At 33.2% G+C, this 22272-nt stretch overlaps 1 protein-coding gene across 3 annotated transcripts; it reads left to right on the top strand.

The window, feature by feature from the left end:
* Positions 1-4658: 4658 nt before the first annotated feature.
* On the top strand, positions 4659-21002 carry LOC114378521 (probable serine/threonine-protein kinase SIS8). 3 transcript variants are annotated; one of them, XM_028337124.1, is made up of 17 exons: positions 4659-5052; positions 7200-7597; positions 8483-8686; positions 9157-9345; positions 9602-9843; positions 10447-10554; positions 10770-10859; positions 12042-12137; positions 15128-15226; positions 16952-17072; positions 18358-18589; positions 18962-19085; positions 19184-19203; positions 19471-19627; positions 20079-20367; positions 20463-20535; positions 20623-21002. In XM_028337124.1, the coding sequence occupies exons 2-17, from the start codon at positions 7349-7351 to the stop codon at positions 20703-20705; spliced, it is 2376 nt and encodes a 791-aa protein (XP_028192925.1). In that variant the 5' UTR covers positions 4659-5052; positions 7200-7348; the 3' UTR covers positions 20706-21002. The 3 variants fall into 3 exon arrangements, with proteins under 3 accessions (XP_028192925.1, XP_028192926.1, XP_028192924.1); XM_028337123.1 differs by having other exon boundaries at positions 4660-5052; positions 18301-18589; XM_028337125.1 differs by lacking the exon at positions 10770-10859 and having other exon boundaries at positions 18301-18589.
* The last annotated feature ends 1270 nt before the right edge of the window (positions 21003-22272 follow it).

The raw sequence follows: 22272 nt of genomic DNA, 5'->3' as shown, positions 1-22272 counted from the left end.
ACTAGAGATTAGTTAGTTATAGAATTTCAGTTGATAAGAGGTCGTAATCCATCGGTCGCTATAACGCTATGGAAACATTTTGTAGCTAAATTTCATAGCAAAATTGCATAGTTCTTGTAGTTTTATATATTATAGAAATCTATTATTGTAATTCACTTAATGTCAAATGAATAATCGGTAATTAATATAATACAGATACATAACTTTTCTAAATTAAATAAATTCTACTGATACGAACGATTATACACTACATGATTTATATAAAATCTTAAAGCATAATAAATAAAAAATATCTTACAATAGGATTGTTTTCAAAAGAAGATACTTGGGAAAAATAAAAATAAAAAAAATGAAAATATGCTATTTGTCTTAAAATTTTTAAGGCACCTAATTCATTTAGCATTTTTTATAAATAATAAAGAGTGAATTAGATTGACCCCCTAAGATTTCAAGTAATTACACATGATACTCCTCTTTTTTATAACATTATTTTGACCCCGTTGTGTCTAACAACATTAGGTTCCGTTTGTTGTCCTTAAAAAAAATAAAAATAAAAGTTAGAAAATTATTATTTACGTGATTGCTCATATCATTAACCGAGCACTCTTGGAGGGTTTGAGAAGCCTTTGTTACAATTTACAATTTGAATTACGTTAGGTTTACATCGATGGTGAAAAAAAGTAACTTGGTTTAGGGAATCACTTTCATAGGACTTTGGATGTGTGAAGGTTGGCGGTGCAAATGTTTTGTGTTTGATTATTCGCAACTAAGAAGAAGGTACCAACAAAAAGAACGAAGGTTGTTGGGTTCGATTTGAAGGGCGTTGGCAAGTCGCACTTCACATATCTCCAATTTCCTAAAAGGTTTGTTGAGTTTTTTTTAAGGGTTTTGTTCGTTCTATTGTTAGCTTATGAGGGGGGCCATTGCAATATTTTATAATTTTTTGTCATTAAGGAGCACAACTAAGTTTATTTTGTTTGCTTGTGTGACCACATGTTAAATTTTGCAATTGTGTCTCTTGCTAATCATGTTAGTGTGCCTGCAACCATTATGGATAATGTTCCTGGTATGCATGAAGAATCTAACATTCTCAATCCTAGTCCATGTGTTGATGAAGTTTATGTTAGTGAAGAGGAGACTATGCTTACTGGTTTTGATAATGGTTCGTCTAGGAGAGAATATGAGCTAGTGGATAATGATGGAGAAGACAATGAAGATTATGAAAGTGAAGACATTAGTTACTTTGAGGAAACAATAGTTGTCATTGGAAATGACCATTCAAATGATGATATTGAAGAAATTTATGTGAAGAGGGGGATTAAGGGCCAACCATTTGAGAAGAAGCCAAATGGAAAGATCAAGCTTGCTAAAGATCAATTATTTTTTAATGCAGATCATTTCAGGAAATCCTGAAGGACTATGCTATCTATGAAGGATTTCAATTGTATAGAGTTAAAAATGAAAGAATGATGGTTACTTGTGAGTGTAATGCTTAAGGTTGCACCTGGAGAATCCATGCATCCCTTACTCCGGACAAGGCAACCTTCCAAATCAAGACATATTATATTGTTCATACTTGCATCAGAACAACAAGGAACAATGATGCACATAAACTATCCTATAATGAAGCAAACTCTTCTTGAAAAATACAGTGTTGAACCAAGCAGTAACATGCAACTTGATCAAGCTAAGAGAAAGGTCCAATAAACCACAAAGGGTGTACATGTTGTCTCTTACAATGACTTGCCACCACGGACTATTGCAGTAGAGAATGAAAATAAAAGAAGCATTGTTAAGATGAATGTGGAATTGGTACCTAAATCTAATATGAACCCTCAATTTAAAAGCCTTTTTCTTTGCCTTGATGCTCAAAAGAGAGGGTTTGTTAGGGGATGTAGGCCTTGTCTTGGAATAGATGAGTGCCATTTGAAAGGCCCATATGGGGAGGACTCTTTTGTCTGTTGTTGCTTTAGATGCTAATAAGGGAATGTTCCTCATAGCAGTTGGGGTGATTGAAATTGAGTGCAAGGAATCTTGGATGTTTTTTTTCTCACTTATCTTTGTGAATCTCTAATACCAACAAATGTAGTGCTACCCATGAATTCAAGTGACACAATTTTTAATGATATTTTTTTTTCATTTTGAGATATTGAAATTGTTTGTATGGAGTATGGGTGTTATCGGGTGAAACTACCATATGGATGGTACTCGTTTAAGGCCAAATTTTAACTAAATTATACAAGAAGCTTGTCATCTTCATTTTTTCTAAATTTTATTCATTTTCAACAAGAAGCTTTAAAATTAGAATAACTATCAATAGAGAGGTCAGTTTCGTTTAAGGCCTAATTTTATTCAGTTAAAAAATGTCTCATTGATTCATTAACAATTAAATGATTCATTGATTCTCAAATTACACAAGAAGCTTTGTCATCTTCATTTTTTCATACTCATCCTCTACATCTTACACTTGAAGAAGAATCATCCCTTGATTGAGACATTTAAACAAACATCCTAAAAGTAACAACAAAAAGAAACAACATTTCTTCAATCCCAAATTTAGGGCAACAAATGCAAATCCAACACCAAACCCAACATCCACCTCCACCAATAACTCAAAATGCAAAAAACCAGAAAACAGGGAGAAAGAGAACACAATTATATGCACACAACCATGCTTATAATATTCATTATGTAAATTGATTTGAATTAAAAACTAAAATAATTTTGTTCACAAGTGAAGTCCTCTTTAAGAACTTGTGTGTTGCCTTGCTGCGTCTGTTCGTGCGCCCCTTTTTTTCTAAAGTTATTAGATGCAAAAGTTTAAAGGAAAAAGATAAGGATATTTTTGTCCAATAAAAATTTCTTAAAGAACCCGTGCAGATCACATGACCTATTTGATGTTGTTGACGCCTTTAACGTTCAAGGGTGTCAAGTGAAATGCAATGTAAAAAATTAGGAAATTTATCGTAGAAATAAAAAAGAGAGGTATCAAGTGTAGTTACTTGAAATTTCAAGGGGGTCAATATAATTAACTCAATAATAAACTATATAGCTTGGATTATAAATTAAGGTTTCTAAAATCTTAGAAATTGTTTAATAATATCATAAAGACAGAAAAATAAGAGGTAAACAGTCGACGAGAGAGATAAAAAAAAAGTCAAGAAAATATGTGACAAAACAAACTATCAATAATCTTAAGATATTAATTATGTAATTTACAAAATATTATTGATAGTTTGATACGATTTTATCATTTTTTTAATAGAATTTTTTTTTTACTTAACTAATATCTTTAAGTCATTGATTAATAAAAAAAAGTCAGATATGACAACCAATAACTTGTTCATATATTAGTTCCCCACGTGTGTGTGGCAGCTTGATCAAGGTTTGAATTGGTTGGAGTCCATTGACCTTAGGGGTCCACCAAGATTTTACCTACTAGTTGTACCAAAAGACTATTCTCATGCGTACTCCAAGTCTTTGGAAGCGTTTGCTAAATTATTCATTTTTGTAGACAAAAGAAACATATACACACCAAGAGAAACTATTTTTTTTTAGGGCAGGAATATGTTTTTTTTTATGTCAATTGAAAATAAAGACCTCTTTGAATAGTTTGAAGGAAGTATTTTACTATTTTTTTATATTAGCGTGATGTATATAAAATAATTAATATCCAATATGTCAATTTAAATTTAAATTTATATAGTTAAAATTATTATTAGTGTGTATTTTCTAATTAAATATTCTTAAAATATATATTATTCAATTTTATGAAGGAGTCTTTGTTAATAACTAATCTTTATTTGTTCGAGTGAAATGATTTTAGATCTTTTAAAGATCTATAATTTGAATTTTACAAAGAAAAAATATAATTGAAAAGAGAGGCTTGTTAAAAATTGTGTTTGTTTACAATAAAAGAAAAATAAAAAAACTATGACTTTTGATGAAAAGTAAAGAAAGTTTACCTTTTCAGCATTGGTTTGAGTATAAATTAATAGTGAATTTTGTACAAAATATATGAGATCTACCGAATCAAGTTTCTTCACAAAACTTGAGCCAATTTGTGAAAAAAAGAGTACAATTGTTACATTTACAAAAATTACCCTCTTGTGGGAAATGATCAAAGAGAGAGAGCTTATCTCTCTTTCAAAATCAAATATGCACCAGCCATTTTCAAACATATTAACTGCAAAGAGAGAATCAAATATGTACCCCAACCATATCTGAATATGAGAAAAAAAATATAAAGCTTTCCAAAATTGAACTAGTGTATGGATATTCGATTTTGGTAAGCAGTTTTAAGAAAACTCTTTCATATATATATATATATATATATATATATATAAATATAATATTAATAAAATGTAATAAAAAATGATACAATTTGTTTCAAAAAAATCAAAATTGTTTTAGGAAAAATATTAAAGTAAAAAAAACACATGGGTACAATTGAAATTTCACAAATACTTTATTTATATATTTTATTTTATTACTTATCATATGGCTTTTTTTCTTTTTCATTTCACTTCTCTAGTATCTCTACCAAATAACTTAATTTCTCAGTCTGATATTTTTATTCGTTTTCTTGCTCATACTTTCTTTTATTACAATCAAACATAGTCATATTTATGTGAATGCATGATTGTTGAATAAGCAATAAAGGAATGAAAATAGGATTTAAGCGAGGAGGCTAGAGAGGAGAGGGGGGAATAGCATAATACTAGTAGTTTTGACGCGTAAGAAGTTGTGGATGTTGGTGAGCCAACCCTTTTGCTAGCTGGCTGTCGGCACGTGACTCACACCCTCTCCTTCTCTCACTCTCCCTTCCTAACTCCCTGCAAACAAAAAGCGTAACATCGCTTCGCCTTCCATCATCAATCCAAAACCCCAACCTCAAATCAAATCCCTCTCTCTCATTTCCTCCTTCACCTCACACTTTTCTTCTCTCTCTGTGTTTGTTTTTTATGCGCCGTGGTATTTTTAACTGATTCAGATTCAAATGCTATTGGACGCAAAGCCAGATTCGGACTCGAATGCTTGGATCTGCTGCCGGTGAATTCGCTGCTCCTTCTATCTCGCTGATCATTTTTCCTTTCCGCTTTTGCTCGTGTTGTAATTGCAAGCGATTTCATTCCGGCTGTGCTTTGTTTCTTCTTTTTCCGATGGCGTAGCATTCTCGCTCCAGGCATTGTTTCTGTCTCTCCGCATTTGTTCTTCGATGTGCTTTTTCGAAGATGCCGATTTTTTTTTTTAATTCGGTTTTTGTGATTTGCTGCGAATGGAGTTGAGTATGTGTGGGATGTAAGTAGGTCATTTGTTTGATCTGAATGTGGTTTTCATTGTTATTGTGAGACTGTTGGTTTTTGAGAATTTGAATTTGGATCGTTGAATTGGCTTAACTCGTGATTTTGAACTGTTTGTTGGTTGAAATTTGAATTGAACTGTGCGGGCATTCTTTTAAAGAGGTTATGATATGACATTTGCTTTCAAACTATTTAGTGCTGCTGTGATTTTTCTTGCGGATTTATGAGAGCAATCTACCGTGTTAGGAAGTTTCCAAGTTGTATTTTTGTCATACAAGTAACTAGTTTTGCCCCTGTGCCGCGTGCTGTATTGTTATTGACTTATTGTTACCTTTTTCTGTTTTTGTGTTTCTCTGTAATGCTGATTGGATTATGGAAATACATAAATAAACTAATACAGTACAAGGAAATGGTTTAAAACAAGACAAAATAATTTGGAGCTCTCCCTTTTTTGCTGTTTAAAACAAATGTAGAAACCATATAAGAGAGGCAAGAATAAATGGAAAAAAGTGAAAACAAAGTTGACCATGGAAAGAGAATAGACTTGGCGTTGAGTAGGAATACTCAATTTAGCTGAAAAAATGAGATGGATATTGTACAATTTGTCCTAATAATACAGGTTGAAATGAACATACTTTGAAAGAAGCAAGAATAGGAGAGATTCTTCGGTATACCAAATAAAGGGTAATTAGAAATACTTTTGGAGACATTAGTTTTGTGCCAAGAGTTTTCCTTTGGATGTGCAATGAATAGTACTATACGATTTGTAAAGAGTGATAATGGTACTAATGATGCCTTATGCTTATGACCTGGTGTTTATCCATGAGGTGAAAAATTCCTTTTTGCTTCAGTGGGGCTTATCTTACTGATTTACCTGTATCATTTTCGTATAGAGACCATTTTGGTCAAATATAAGGTGAGTGACTGTTTGCATTGGTACTCTAGAGGAATATATTATAACTTATAAGTTAGTAAATGACAACAACAAAAAGCTTTATCCCACTAGGGGACGATAAATAAACAGTCAGAATATTTAAGACTAGTTAATTTAGAAATTATAAGAATTTCAATGTAGATGCAATAGCATTTGGAGTTACAATTTTAATTAATAGATGGGAGTGGAAATTTCTGTCGTCAACACATTATATAGGTGTGAATGACAGATATTATGTGAATGACAGATATTGTCTTTCACAAGAGTGGTTTGGTTATATGAATATTCCACAGTTACATGGTATAACTTTGTCTACACCTCCAATATTGAAGATATGTTCTGCATTTTAATATAGAGATTTGATATTTCTCATATATGTCTTTGTCATTATCTGTTTCTTTGATTTAGGACGATGTATCATGGTGATTCCTTTGTATGCATTTTTTAATAGTGGGAAAGTGCTGAGTTGGAAATGGTCTATAAAAGGTCTCAATTAGTCAACATTTAGTAATGCATTTTCTGTTTCCTTCTGAGAGTGGAGATAGGTTACATAATAAGGGTCCAATATCTGATGTTTTCATATGAGTGATGATTTGTTGGAAATGTGATAACTTGCACAAAGAGGCTTACTCTTTTATTATGAATGATTTGGACTAAGATAGTTATTGCTTCCTGGTGTCCTGAGCTCTCCATAGTGATAATATCAGTTCTGAAGTTTACCATCTATGGTTGATTTGGGGATCATCTAAGTGAATGATCCATTAGTGTCATGGGATTCATGCACAGTGGAGCTAGGGCAATGCTAACAAATTTGCTACTTTTATTTTTGTATAGTAATTTTTTTTTGGCTCTTGGTTGTAAGCTTCAGTTTCATGTGTTATGATTTTGAAAATTTTCATTCCTTTTTTATCTGGTATTTTATTTTTTTAATCTGCCATATCCTTGTTTTTTGGTTCATGCAGGTTACATGATCTCCAGCTTGAAGCAGTTGGAGTTACTGAAATATATATTTCAATGATTTTGTATTTTAAGAAAAACCTTTAGCCTGGATATGTCTCTTATGGGTTTATAATTGTGGCGAAATGGTTTTTCATTCCAAATATATAAGAACATGGAGGAGACACGAGAAGATGCAGGGCCGGCAGAGCAAGGGCCATCTAATGTGTCGTGGTGGCCTTCAGATTTTGTTGAAAAATTTGGATCTGTTTCTTTGGGTTCTCAGGATGAGATCTTAAGTAATAAGGAGTCTCCTCGACATTTTGACAAAGATGTTTTGTCTTCTCAGAAAGCATCACAAACACTCTGGCGCATTGGAGTGCTTTCAGAACCAATACCAAATGGTTTCTATTCAGTCATTCCGGTGAGGATTGATTTATAAATTACCTTCTTAGTACTGCAGATGTCTATTTGCTCATCCTAGAGTTGTTAGTAATATTTTCTTGTCAATCTCTCTCTTAAAAGCTTTATTAGATGGAGTGCAAGTTCAAAAAATGATTTTATATAACATTTATTTTTAACCAAAAATGAAAGAAGGTTTGTGTCTGTGATTGTGTGTGAGAGAAAGGGTTACACAGAACTGTGAATTTATTTTTCATACAAGTGCTCAAGTTATATAGATTGTAGGAATAGTATTAACAATCTTCTGCAGTTACTTGTTAAATATTGTTTGTTGCATTATACAGATGTTGGTGTTGCTCGACACAAGAGGTTTATAATTAGTAGAGCTGAAGTTACAATGCGCATGTTATTGCTGTATAACTGAACATTTTAAATGTGGTGATTACAGAGAACCAAAGGTGTCTCTTTAGCTTCTGCAAAGTAGTTGGTGTTTATAATGTCATTAATGAAATTATAATTTAGTTTTGCCTAGAGAGGGGAATTCAGTACAATCTGGAATTTGACATTGGCAAAAATAAATATATATTTTATGTATTTTATTTGCAAGTGTTATTCTGTAAATTTTCAGATTGTAATCAGATGAAATTTCTTGCTTGGAGCTGATCCTATTTCATCATGTTCTGTTGAATATATGTGGTTTTTCAAGTTCGTATGATTACTTAGCTGTATCAGATAATTTTTACTTAGAGATAGAGTTTTAATATGTGTTTCAAAAACCTCTGCTCATTCATGGATTTTGACATGTATTGCTGTTTGAGTTTGTTGATGGTATCCTGGTTCTTGATGTGTAACTAAAATGATTTTTCTAACTCACTGCATTTTCATTAATTAATTTGATAACATGCAGGAGACAAGACTCAAGGAACTTTTTGATAGTATTCCTACCTTGGACGAGCTTCATGCTCTGGGTGGAGAGGGTTTTAAGGCTGATATCATTCTTGTGGATTCAGAGAAAGATAAAAAGCTATCCATGTTAAAGAAATTAATTATGGCATTAGTTAGAGGATTAAACTCTAATCCAGCTGCCATAATTAAGAAGATAGCTGGATTAGTATGTATTTTACCACATCTTACTTTGCTGCCCTTTTTTATGTATAAGGATATCCTAGCATATTATTGTTGCTTTACTGTCATAATTGGAACCTGGAAGTTAATTTTTTCCTTCTACAAAAATGTATTTTACAATTTTGATGCATATTGTTTCGAAACAATTTTCAACATGAAAATTTCCAAAATAGAAATAGTATAAACTTTTCAAGAAAAATGTTTTATTTTAAACTTGTTTGGGTGGCTGTGTTAATATGTTTGGCTTTCTGATGTTAGTCATGGTCAGCTACAACTTTGTTTGGAAGAAATCATTTCATTATAATTATTATTTACAAGTCTGTTGGTGGGCTTTACGGGAATTAGATAAATTATGTGTGGGAACTTTCTTTCCATTGACTTCATTTATTATTTAGTTTATCTTCTAAGCATAGTTAAAGGTGTTTTATGCTTATTTTGACCTCTATTTCTGAACAGGTTTCTGATTTTTATAAGCGTCCCAATGTGGAAAGTCCAGCAAAAGCTGCACTAGATGAAAGCTCTCACATGTTTGAGAATCGAGGAGTCCAGATGCTGGGGCAAATAAAGCATGGTTCTTGCCGTCCTCGAGCTATCTTATTTAAAGTATTAGCTGATACTGTTGGTCTTGAAAGTAGGCTCATGGTGGTAAGCTCTTGATTGCTCTCTGCCATACACTATCTACACTTGACCGCCCTAGTTCACTAATGTTTGAATATACTTACAAATTTACAATGCATTTAGCATAAGAATTAATGGTTGTGACTCAATGTTGTAATACTAGTTTGCCACACTCTTCACACCTAGTGGGATAAGGGCTTGGTTTGTTGTTGTTATTCAATTTTGTTCATCATCATATAATATTTTATAAGGATATATCTTGTACTACCATTCTCTTTATCAGGGCTTGCCAAATGATGGAGCTATTGAATGTCAAGACTCATACAAGCATATGTCTGTGATCGTTGTATTAAATTCCGTGGAAATGCTGGTTGATCTTATGCGATTTCCAGGCCAATTGTTACCACGATCAACCAAGGCAGTTTTTATGACTCACATTTCTGCAGGAGAGAGTGATTCAGCAGAAAATGATTCTTGTGATTCACCATTAGAACCTAACAGCCCTTTATTTGGGGTTTCAGAGAGGTTAGATCCTAACAGGTTTAGAAACTGTCATTATTTTTGCTTTGACTTGATTACACTTTTGTTCCCTTTAAATTTGATTATGGTTACCCTAACTTTAATTACAACAATGTTATCTTGTAGTTATTAAATAGCTGCCATAATGTTGCAACACTTTTTTCCTGATCTAGTATTATGACATGCCATCTCTAAGTCAGCAAATTCAATAACAAAAGAGTATTGTCATAAGGTTTTATGTCATGTTGGAAACTGGCATGACCACATCAGCATCACACAGAGGGATATAATTGTAGCAACTATTGAATAGGATAACATTGTTGCAATTCAAAATTGGGGGATCAAAATTAGTATAACATTGGGCTCAAAAGTGTCATAAAGCCATTAGCTTTTTTTTTTTTTTCTTTTTGATTATGCATTTGCCAAACAATTTTCAAATTTATCTTGCACTGAACATTTGGTCAAATACAATGTTCCTACATTCTCAATAATAAATGAATTGTGAGATTATAGGTACAAAACCGTTAGACCTCTATCTTTAATCTTTATATCTTTTCATCCAGTTTCAAGAGTTGTCAATTGATGGTATTTCTTTGTCCCCTCTTACAGTGCTGAGAAGGAGGAAAACCTCCAATTCCATAGAAGATTTGAAGCATCTTCAAATGTATCAGGCCTTTCCTTGAGAAATGTGATGTTAAGATCAAATAGCAGTTTGAGGTAATACTTCCATTGCTTTTCAGCCATGTTTCATGGTGGCTTTCTCTTGTTTTCATTTCAGTTGCAGATGTTCTACATTTTCTTCACCTATAGTTTTTATTATATTTGTTTTTTTTTTTGGTGTATAATTTGGAAACTTTTTTACTAAAATCTGTAAAAATGTAGACTAAGTACGAACTGTTTCTTGTTTGAATTTTTTTTGTCAATTATCTTAGTTTGTCACATAGTGAACCCAACATTGCCACTGCATTTGGTCGGCGTAGTCGGAGAAAGGTCATTGCTGAACAGAGGACAGCTAGTTCAAGGTGGGTATGCATAAGTTTGGTTTAGGTTCCAAACACATGATCCATATTATATATGATCTTGGTTTTTGTTACTTTACTGATCATGGTGCTTAGAAACTTTTCTCTGTTTGATAAAACCTTTCATTTATCTTTGATGGCAATGAGTCTTTTTTTAATCCTGGTTTGCTCTTGTTCTCTTGGTCTCTGTCAGTATGTGATGGTTTAGAGTCTTGATGGGCTAGAGCCTAGGGTGTGACACTACAAGGCATATCTGTAGACATTGTTGGCAAGAACAAGCATGGAATGTTGTACAAAGTTGTCCTGTACCCAATCTGATAGGATAGATTTGCTGATTACTCCCAGATATGTAATGTTTGTTTCTCATGTTATAGATTTTCACAAAAGTAATGGTCATGGTCTGTGAAATTCACTATTACTTTATCATAGTTTTCATCTTTACCTTTACTTGGAATTGACGCCGGTTGCATTTTTACACTACACAATGATTCTTGGAAGCAGCATAGGTTAATTTACCTGACACATTTAATTATTGATTACACAACATTCTTTGTCTGGTTTCGGACTGAGAAATTCAGTAGTAGTGTATCATAGCGGATAGGAAGAAGATCAAGAACAAGAATCATATCGGGAGAAAGTGATGATGAATTGCACATGGTTATTTGTGATAAAGACATTTTATTGTCATTAGTATGGACAGTTTAGAGGTAGAATTACTTATTATTGAGAGATTTCATGGCTTCAGAAGGTTGATGTTTGGTCTCTATAGTCTTCATAGAGTATTTGGACTTATAAAAGTTATGCATTTATAACTAAAGACATTGATGTTTTGGGTGTGGCACAAGATAACAGCCCTAGTTCCATGCATGCACTAGCTCTGCATGACAATGATTGGAGCAAAAATACTGTCAGAATTGCAGTGATGAAACTGATAATGAAATTTCACTTTTCCTGATAGAATAGAATAACTTTTACTTGCTAACTTTAGTGGCGATTTTCCATTAATATTTTTGGTTAGTAGTTTGGACATGCCAAGTCTGTCTTTCAAATTGGCCTATGTATGTTATCATTTTCCATTTAGTGGCAAAGGTATCTTAATCTAAACAGTCTCCTAATTCTAAATACCAATTTTAAAGACTTATTTTCAGTCTTCTTTTTGTGTTTGAAATATTTCTGGTTTTGCAGTCCAGAACATCCATCATTTCGAGCACGTGGGCGGTCCATGCTTAGTGGTGATAGGACAACGTTTAGAGATTTTGCCGATGATCAGGCTACATCAAGGTCTTCATCTTTATTATCCCTTAATATCTGCTTATACTCTGTTATGTAAAGTCATAGGGGGTTACATGTTTTTGTAAGTATATTGTGTAATTAGTTGTTATCTACAATATTTATTTATTTATTTGTTTTTGGGTTCTCCCTACATTCTGAATGAAGAGCACTTGCTAATATTTTTTTTACCCAAGCTTGTGTTGTCCTGTCTTGTTTTTAACTTTTATTATTATTATGAAACAACTTATCGGTATATGTACCTGACTTTTACAGATTTTTAGATTTAATGATGTTGATGATAACTGATATTTATATGATGATATACGTATAGGCTTAAATATCTTTTTAGTTTCTCAAATTTGAGTCAAGTTTATTTTTGGTCCTCCAAATTAAATTGATATTTTTAGTCCTATAATTTGGAAATAGCTCACTTTTGCTCCCTAATTTGTGATCATTTTACTCCTTGATAAGGACCAAAAAATCACTTTTAAATTTGAGGGACCAAAAAGATATTTAAGCCTATACACACTCACACACACAACAATGTTGTAGCAGAAATTTGAACCAGTAAAGCTGAAACACAATTCGGTCGGTTGAAAGCAAAAATAGTGTGAGACGTGTGGAGACATACTGTACTTAAGGATTTATTTGCGGTGTAGCACAAAAATTCTCCAGGATTTAGCCAAAGAAGATAGAGTAGAGCTTTACTGGTTCCACATTTCTGTTACAACGTTGTTGCTGGTTCAAATTTTCCAACAATCTTAAGGATTTATATATATCTTCTTCGTAAGAATCATAATCACATATATACAAAGATCCATTCACAATATAGCCTAACACTTATAACCAACACTCCTCTAGTCCTCTATACTCATCCTATCTCAACTGAATTAGTCCACCAAAATTTAGTTCCTAGATCAATCTATTAAAACCATGAAAGAACACCAAATCTGAATCTTTCTCGCCATTAAAAATCCTAGTACTTTCATACCCTTTTATTAAAAAAAGACAACCGTTTTTTTATTTATCACATTATAGTGATAAAAAAAAATATCATTTTCAAAATCTCTATAAAAACCAAAATACCCTCACACTGATGGATCCTAAAAAAATATTAAATCCCCATTCATCCTTTCAATAGTTTCTCTAAAACATCTTAAAAAAAAAAAAAACTTCGTACCCCATTGCCCGGAGGCTCTTCGCTATGCGAAGGTATGGGGGAGGGATGTTGTACGCAGCCTTACCCTTGCATATGCAAAGAGGCTGTTTCCGGATTCGAACCCATGACCAACAAGTCACCAAGGCACAACTTTACCGCTGTACCAGGGCTCGCCCTCGCATCCGTTAATGACCAAGCACCTGCCACGAGCATTGCCAGCGCTAGCTAACTAAGAGTAGTAGCATCGTGTTGAACAAAGCAAGCGCCAGGGCAAGCGTCATAAACATAAATCTCTAAAACATCTTAAATACGACAAAAACATACTTGTTAAATTAACAAATAATCCAATAAATTCATACTTATAACTGCCATATTCATGCCTTTAAAAAACATACACAAATGCAAAACAACTCTACGTGTTAAGCATTTTATCTAATAATTTATCACATCACCAAACATATAATCAAACTCAAGGCATAACACACTTAGCATTCTCTTTATTTTTTAAACTTTTAATCAAGATTCATGACTATCATTAGCTATCTCCTCGTAATATTAGGCTTCTCTCTCATTTGATACTATACAAGATCAAACTTATATCTACTGCTGTATTGCCTCAAAAGAAAATAAGAAGTACTGTTTAATCACCAACTCAAGTATGTGGGGACAAAAGATGTGAGGAAACTGATAACCAATATCTCCAAATTTTAGAGTAAAGGAACCTCAACACCTCATGAAGTAATGCACATTGAGGTCAAAAACCATTTAAAATATATTGGTCTAAAAGTAAGTCTCATCTCATTTTATCCATGGAAACTGGTGCTCTCAGTATCATATATAATTGTTAGTTTTCTTCAAATTAAATGCCATAACTCAAACACAGACACAATAAATCCCCCCAAATCTCAATGAAGTCACCACTGTCAAGTGCCAACCTCCCAACAAATACATAATACTAAAATTTATTTGAAAGGGAGACATACACTGTTATGTTTCTAACCTTAGTCTCTAGTAGCCCATTACTCTTCTCAGCAACAAGTTACCAGTTTTCTCTTCTCACTTTAGAATCAGTGATCTTACTAGTATCACGTATTCATTTGCTTCCTTTCAATTCCTTACTATAAGAATGTAATCGAGCTTGTGGGCCATGTAGCAAAGCCAGTATTGGCAGAGACAGTGGAGCCATTACACTCACGCTAGTGTTGTGCTACCACTGTCACATTTGTTTCTTCTGATCTATAAAGGCCCCACACTAACCACATTTGAAAACAAATGCATATGATGGAAGCAAAACACAGCCTATAGCCTCTGTCTATCTTCTGAAATTGAAGCGATTGGAATTTTGGAATGAATCAAAATTAGGGATTTCATATATATGAGGAGGGATCAAGTTACTTCCATCCTCACCATTCATTTGTAATATTTTCCTTTGAGCCACGTATGTGGTTTAATCTTAATATTTTCACATTCAATTCTTTGTCTGTTCAAGCATGAGGTGTTACCATCATATCCGACAAAACTTAAAACTAAATAAATAAGTAGAAAAAATGATAATCACCTTAACTATCATCAATCTAGATGGTGGAGTGGACTAGGGAGTGTAGAAATGATTTTCTTTTCTGCTCATATTTTGTTGTTGCTTTTGAAGCACCATTTTCTTACATACCCTTCATGCAAAAGCATGTCTTTCCTCCTACTTGTAGGTTTGTTGAGTTGAATGGGATTAACTGGGATGAGATTGTGTTGGCTGGCATTTACTTATTTTGCTCTTGTCCCTTGTTCTTTATTATCTCATGATTTCTTATATACATGATTTATAAGGAGTTTGTCCATTTCTCAGATCCAGCTATAGGTCAGACAACACATCCTCGTCAGAAGCTCGTCGGATACGAAGAAGAAGCATCAGCATTACACCAGAGATTGGAGATGATATCGTAAGGTTGATTGTTGTTCTAAGATGCTTCTGGATTTATACTTGCTTCGTTGTGAAGTGTGCTTTCTTTGGTATATTGAGTTATCTGCTTTGAAATGTTTGAGTGAATCACTGAATTTCCATTTTCTAGCATTTTTTCTTCCATGTGATACCTTCCTTTTCAACATATGCATTCTCACATGCATATGTTAAAGATGATAGCTTCCCTGGATCATTCTGTTCACTGAACATAATTTTTTTTGGTAGGCGTCTAGTTAATCAACTCTTAATTTTTAAAACCTTTTGCCAAAGGTTTTCCTTTCATGTTTTTTTCTGCATTTGGTTTTCAAGTTTAGAGAGTTTGATTTTTGCTTCTCTGTTAGGTTAACTGACCATTAGTAGAAAATGGTGTTACCATATCAACCAAACTCATCAAGTAAGGGTCTTGTATATATTTATTTTAAAATCTTGTGAACAATTACAGATGCCCAGGTCAGAACTGGTAATTTGTATTAATAGAAGTTCATATAATTTGGTCCAGTTGGGGAAAGACTTAACATCTTTTGGCATTTAAAGCTGGATGTGATTTATTTGTGGAGCAAAGTTAACATCTTTTACCAGTTTGAAGTTGGATGTTATTCATTTCATTTGTGGCTTTTTTAGGTTGCCTTTGTGTATCTATACTTTCATATTCATATTATTCAATCCAAAGGTAAATGAAGCATGCTGTGATCTCAGTATTTTAACTTACCCTGTTAGAGGTTGAGCCTTGTGCAGGTGGGTTCTTACAACTGAAACAGTTTCTCTGCTTTGGGGGAGGGTTGCTTGGTCATATGACCCGCAGACTTTTAAATGGTGGGAGCCTTTTGCACTGGGCTGCCCTTTTTTGGTAGTATTTGGCCTGGCTTGTATTGTATGGCTTCTGTTTATTTTTCTTTAAAAGGATAAGCTGGGTCAAAAACAATTTTAGAAAAACTCTTAAAATAGAGCTTCTAATGAAGCTAATTGACGGAGCTTCTTCTTTAAACGAGATGAGAAGCCTAAAAAAGCTGGGCCAAACACTACCTTACTCTGTTGGGATATGCTCTTTTTTCTGTAGTATGCATTTGACTTGAATGTAATGCAAAAAATTTAGTTTCAGATGTTTAGTTCCTCTTTTATGGAAGAGACTTTGTTCTAGTACATTGGAGGTGCAAGGACACAAATAGATCATAGGGGAGGGAGATAGTGGAGGTTGAACCTCTGACATTGTCATTGCATCCAAGTGAAGTGAGCCAGTGCTAATTGAGCTAAATGCTTATTAGCAATGGTTTCCTTTACCTGATATGAAAGGGATGCCGGATGAGCATCTTTATTTATTTTTATTAATTCTTTCCTTTTTTTCCTTCTTTGTTTTAAGAGGATTCCCTACCCCTTGTGCCATGTATATTTCTACATTTTTAATAGATATTTTGTGTAAAATAAAAATGCATTGGATCTGAATTGCTTGACCAGTTAATCTTTGCTTTTATTCTAACTTCAAAATGAATTAATTTGATATATTGTTATGAGTGGAGACTTGACTGCTTTGTCTGGTTCCTGCTTTAAGCTAAATTAGTAACCCAACTAATGTGTAATTGTGATATGTACCTGTGTCATCCTTCTATTCCAATTTCCAAACTTCATAGTTGTTTGTTATTTTATTTGTTTAATTTTGTGCTGATATGCAAGTTGTTTGAAATACTGTGATAACCCAGGATCTCTTCACTGTAGGGCTGTAAGGGCAATGAATGAAACTCTGAAGCAAAATCGTCTTTTGAGAGAACGAGGGGATGATAACTCATTCCCCAATTCTCCAAACAATAGTAGTAGTGATGCAAATCTTCAGAAAAATGTATGTCTGCTTTATTTTTAACAGTGGAATTTGCTATTATTTAAACCTTCTATTCTGTCTTTGCCTGTGCGTCTTTCAGCATCTCATCAAACAACTCTTTATATCTTGCTTCTAAACCTATGTTTTCTCAATTGCTTTGATAGTAATGATGAAATGTCTATCATTTTGTTGGCTGATTTCCATATCTCTTATTTGTTTCTCATAAATGATGTTGTGTTTGGAAAATTACTTCAGAGTTGTCTTGGCTGGAAAAATATCATCTTAAGAAATTATCTTCTCTTTGCTAATATTTACCAGACATTGATGCTAGAATAAAATCAACAAGGTCTTGATGTTGGAAGAATAGGGTCAAGGGTGATCTTTAAGGTGAGGCTTAAAGGGTCAAAACAGTACCTGCCAGATATATTTGGGTGTGAACTCTGACAGGTTTTAGGACAAATTGAATGTAGTGTTTTGATCTGGTGATTATTGATGTCTACCAAAAGATCAGGATCGGGAAGGAATAGAATAGAAAAAATAAGTACAAGTAGGAATTTATATCCTAAACATCACTCCTAGGGTTTGATTATATCATAATCATGAAAGCAAGTTATGCTTTCATAGTTCTTAAAGTATATTTTTATTAAAAAAAATGCATTATAACCATTTAAATAGGCCTGTAATTTATCCCACAAGATTTATAATATATTCCTATATCTAGAATTATTGAAACTCTATACTATCACGAAATCTATAAAGGGAAGTGATAAAAACAAAACTCAATACACCTCTAAATAACAAAACAAAACCCATATACAAACGTAGACCAGGAATAAAACCACCACAAAACTGCTGCTATGACTGAATGTAAAATGAAATTAACACTTGTTAACTCTTAAAACTGTAGATAATTCATAATTGTGATCTAAGCCAGAATATGAAGACAATTTGATTTTAAACTTATGCTTTCTTTGAGCTAGAATGTCCTGCATCAGGTTTGCATACAGCTTCCAACCCCAGTATTTTAAAAATTTATGGTTTATTGAAGTTAGTGTCTTATGAATTATGTATATTTTTTTGTTGATCATTATATTATTAGCACGGCTTGGCCCAAAAAATAATTGGATTACCTTTTGTTTCAAACACAAAGTGTCTTTTTGCCCTTTTTTAAGAAGAGGGTGAGGGGTTTGCTTATTCAGTTCAATTTAGATTTCATGCTCTACATGTGGTTTTCATTCTGCTATGACAGGTGTCAAATTTCCATCTTGATGGCCATGATGAAAGATCTGCCCTCTATTCTTTTCAGCGTGACCAAGGAGCTTCACAAAAGGCAATGTCATTACCATCTTCACCACACGATTATGGAGGCCAGGCTTCTGAGAGAAGTGGATCATCAAGATACGGAGTGAATGATGAAATGGAGTCAACATGGAATAAAGTACTGGAATCTCCAATGTTCAATAATAAACCTCTGTTACCATATGAAAAATGGAATATTGACTTCTCCGAATTGACTGTTGGAACTCGCGTAGGGATTGGTAAGTATTACCTCTTGCAGTTAAAATCATACGATTTATGATCTGCACATATAATGACTTGAAATCATTCATATGGTAAAGTAGGTTAAGAGTCTTGATTGAATTGCAAAGATGTTGATTTTTAAGTTTCAGTAGGTACAAGAGGAGAAATATCTTGAGTTGATTTGATTTATTAGAAAGGAGTTTAAGTATTTAGTTGGAGTGTATATATGTAATGCAATTTTAAGTGGAAGTGCTACTCAACTTTAGAAAAATAAAAATTCCTTTTGGCACGTTTAAGGTTTATGGTCAATTACTGTTTCAAGGGACCTATTGACGAATGATCTTATAAAGAAATAGTTGCTTGATCATTGATGTATTGTTCTTCTTTAGGTTTCTTTGGAGAAGTTTTCCGTGGCATATGGAATGGCACAGATGTTGCAATCAAGGTTTTTCTAGAGCAAGATTTAACTGCTGAAAATATGGAAGATTTTTGCAACGAGATATCTATTCTGAGGTATATTGCAATTCATATTTTGTTTGTAAGCAATTTGGTGTTCTATCTTAACATTTTCTGACTCTTTCCTTTCTGAATTGGTATTTGTTTTCCTCCAGCCGGCTCCGACATCCTAATGGTATTCTCCAACATCCTTACTATACTCTTTTGTAACTGTGACTTTCACATTGTACTTGAACATTTTGTATTCTAGATATGATAATCAATGGAAGTGAATTTGAATTTTTCTCTTTGGTTGTTTCAACTGATATAATTATTATAATAAAATATTCCTTACTCAAAAAGAATGAGAATAATATTAGGCACACTTTGGTTATAAGAAATCGCATGTAGCTTTTTCCTATGAATTCAGCTGTTATTTATATAGTGATGAAATTGTATGCAGTTATCTTGTTTCTTGGTGCTTGCACAAAGCCTCCACGCTTGTCAATGGTCACAGAATATATGGAGTTGGGATCATTGTATTACTTGATACATTTGAACGGTCAGAAGAAAAAGCTTAATTGGCGGAGAAGACTAAGGATGTTGCGTGACATATGCAAGTAAGTGTTATGGTTATTCATACTTAGAATCTTATTTCATTGGCATTTATTCTGAACAGGTGTTACACATTAATTACGATGGTGTCCTCTTCCAATAAATCATAAAATTTCCCTGCCCATTTACTTTCACTTGAGAAATAGCTGTCATCTTTTTTGTTAATAGTGTTACATTATTTATTTTTTGTGAATTTGGTCACAATATTTAATTGTGAATGATTATTTTATTTTATTATATAATATATTTTTAAAAAAATGCTTTTATTGTTACCTGTTTGATAGTGTGATTTGACAAATGAATTTTGAACACTAAGTAACTTGGTTGAATATCCAGTTCAGTTTTAAGTTTTATGAACATTGATATTACCCATTTCAAATGTCAATTGTTCCACGATACTGGAAAGACTACATTTGGTCTTCTCAATATTGACGAGAACAACTTGGTTGTGTGTAGGGGTTTGATGTGCATACACAGAATGAAGGTTGTTCACCGTGATCTGAAAAGTGCAAATTGTCTAGTGAATAAGCATTGGACTGTCAAAATATGTGATTTTGGGCTTTCAAGAATAATGACAGAGTCTCCCATGAGAGATTCTTCATCAGCTGGAACGCCAGAATGGATGGCTCCTGAGCTTATTCGAAATGAACCGTTCACAGAAAAATGTGATATCTTCAGCCTTGGGGTGATAATGTGGGAACTCTGTACCTTGAACAGACCATGGGAAGGAGTACCACCTGAGAGGGTATATATTCAACATATTAACTGTTCATGTTGCATGATGATTTCTGTTTCTGTTGTGTGCTTTATTGAAAGTTTTTCATTTTCTCTGCTGATCAGGTGGTTTATTCTGTTGCGAATGAGGGTTCCAGATTGGAGATACCAGAAGGCCCTCTAGGCAGGCTGATTTCAGGTCCCTGCAACTTTCCTTTGTTACATGTTGATGGCAGAACTCAACTATCGACTTCAACTAATTACTTTGGTTTTGTTTTGTCTGCAGAGTGTTGGGCAGAATGTCATGAACGGCCAAGTTGTGAGGAGATTCTTTCTCGTTTGGTGGACATCGAGTACTCCTTGTGCTGAAGCAATATCTTTTGTACATAGAAAACTTTGGGTAGAGTTGTTACATTGTATTATCGGCTGATGTTGTGGACTATTTGTGAATTTTGTTCTTTTTCGCAGAACATGCGAAATATGAATCGATATCTTATCCCTGTGCTGCAGCTCGTCTCTTTCTGGGGCAATGAAAAAGATGAGATCAATCCGTCTCTCAACATAATTTTCTGTCCAATGAAAAGAACAGTGTTCCGAGTGTAGAATCGCTTTCCTGATCCAAATTTGTTGATAATCTTGCATTTTTACGTAAATTTGAGAAGTGAATCTTTGATAATTGATTTGATTTGAATTCAAAGTGAAAAAAAATAATTAACCAAATTAATTTGAACCAATTTAATTAGTTAGTTTCATTGAATCAATCCAATTTGATGAACACCTCTGCTCCCTAAGTTGTGTCTATGTTTTCTTGGAGTATCACAATTTAGTCATGGATTTGTTGCCTATTTAAAGCATTTTATAAACGATGTTACATAGATTATTTGAGGCATGATTTTATTTTATTCACTGCATATTACATTATGTGAGAGCTTACTCTTTTAAATCATCATTAAACAAATTAAATTGGTTTAACACGTTAATATCATTGTTTGCATTTGTAATGCTAAAAAATGGATGCAAATTCATAAATCTTGTGACATCATTTCTTCAAGCATGATTTTGAGCTTTGATATGATCACCTTGAGAAAATTGACCTTTTTAAAGTTATAAGATTTTGTTTCATTCTCAATGTATATGATCAATGAAATCTAATATATTAAGAAAGTCATGTGTGCCCATTTGTAATAGGTGCTAATAATTTCATTTTTGTTAGGTCTTCTTAAATACTTAACTCCAAAAACCCCATCCATTCAGAGATAAGTTGAGGCATGACTTACTTGAAGCAAGTGACTATAATTTTAGAGTTGATCTTATAGATGTTGTTACATGGATTGATGAGCTTATAATGATTTACTTGCATGGGGTTATCAATCCTAAGAAAGAGATTATTAAGGTTTGGTTAATGGATTTGATGGAGGAGGGGTATCTAAAAGCTCGTCTCATTGAACAACATCACAAACTGAGTTGTTAATGAGATCCCATTAAGAGTGGAAGAGAAATGGATGAAGTACATTGGGTCCAAGGAGCTTTAGGAATCTATTTGGAAAACAACATGATGGATTGTATAAATTATTATGGGATTGCAATTGGTCCCAACAAGATTGTTATTGGTCCTTATCAGCATTCCAAAATTCCAAAAATACCATCTTTCACAATGCACAACAGAAGTACACTTTTGTTGCACTAGTCAAGGTGCGAAAAATGTTGTGCAACATAATTGTAATTCTATTATACACTTTGTTTGGACCCCTACTATTGTACTGGAATCGTAATTCTCTTGTGTTATTGGGTGTGAAGAAAAAGTGCACAATGAAATCACGATTTTGTCGTGCATGTAATAGTTAATTAAAAATGTACAACGAAAGTATGATTATGATACATAGTGTACAACAAAATCATACATACTTTGTATTTTTTTTTCCTTGAAAAAGTATAC

The sequence above is a fragment of the Glycine soja genome, chromosome 12 (assembly GCF_004193775.1).
Source record: "Glycine soja cultivar W05 chromosome 12, ASM419377v2, whole genome shotgun sequence".
Lineage (NCBI taxonomy): Eukaryota > Viridiplantae > Streptophyta > Magnoliopsida > Fabales > Fabaceae > Glycine > Glycine soja.
Note: the sequence above shows the minus strand (reverse complement) of the source record. Positions and strands in the feature narration are given on the sequence as shown.

Excerpts from the sequence above, each read along its gene's own strand:
- LOC114378521 (XM_028337123.1), top strand. The coding sequence starts at position 7,349 with ATGGAGGAGACACGAGAAGATGCAGGGCCGGCAGAGCAAGGGCCATCT. Across the intron at positions 10,860-12,041 it reads CAGAGGACAGCTAGTTCAAG|TCCAGAACATCCATCATTTC; the intron begins GTGGGTATGCAT and ends CTGGTTTTGCAG. Across the intron at positions 19,628-20,078 it reads ATGTTGCGTGACATATGCAA|GGGTTTGATGTGCATACACA; the intron begins GTAAGTGTTATG and ends GGTTGTGTGTAG.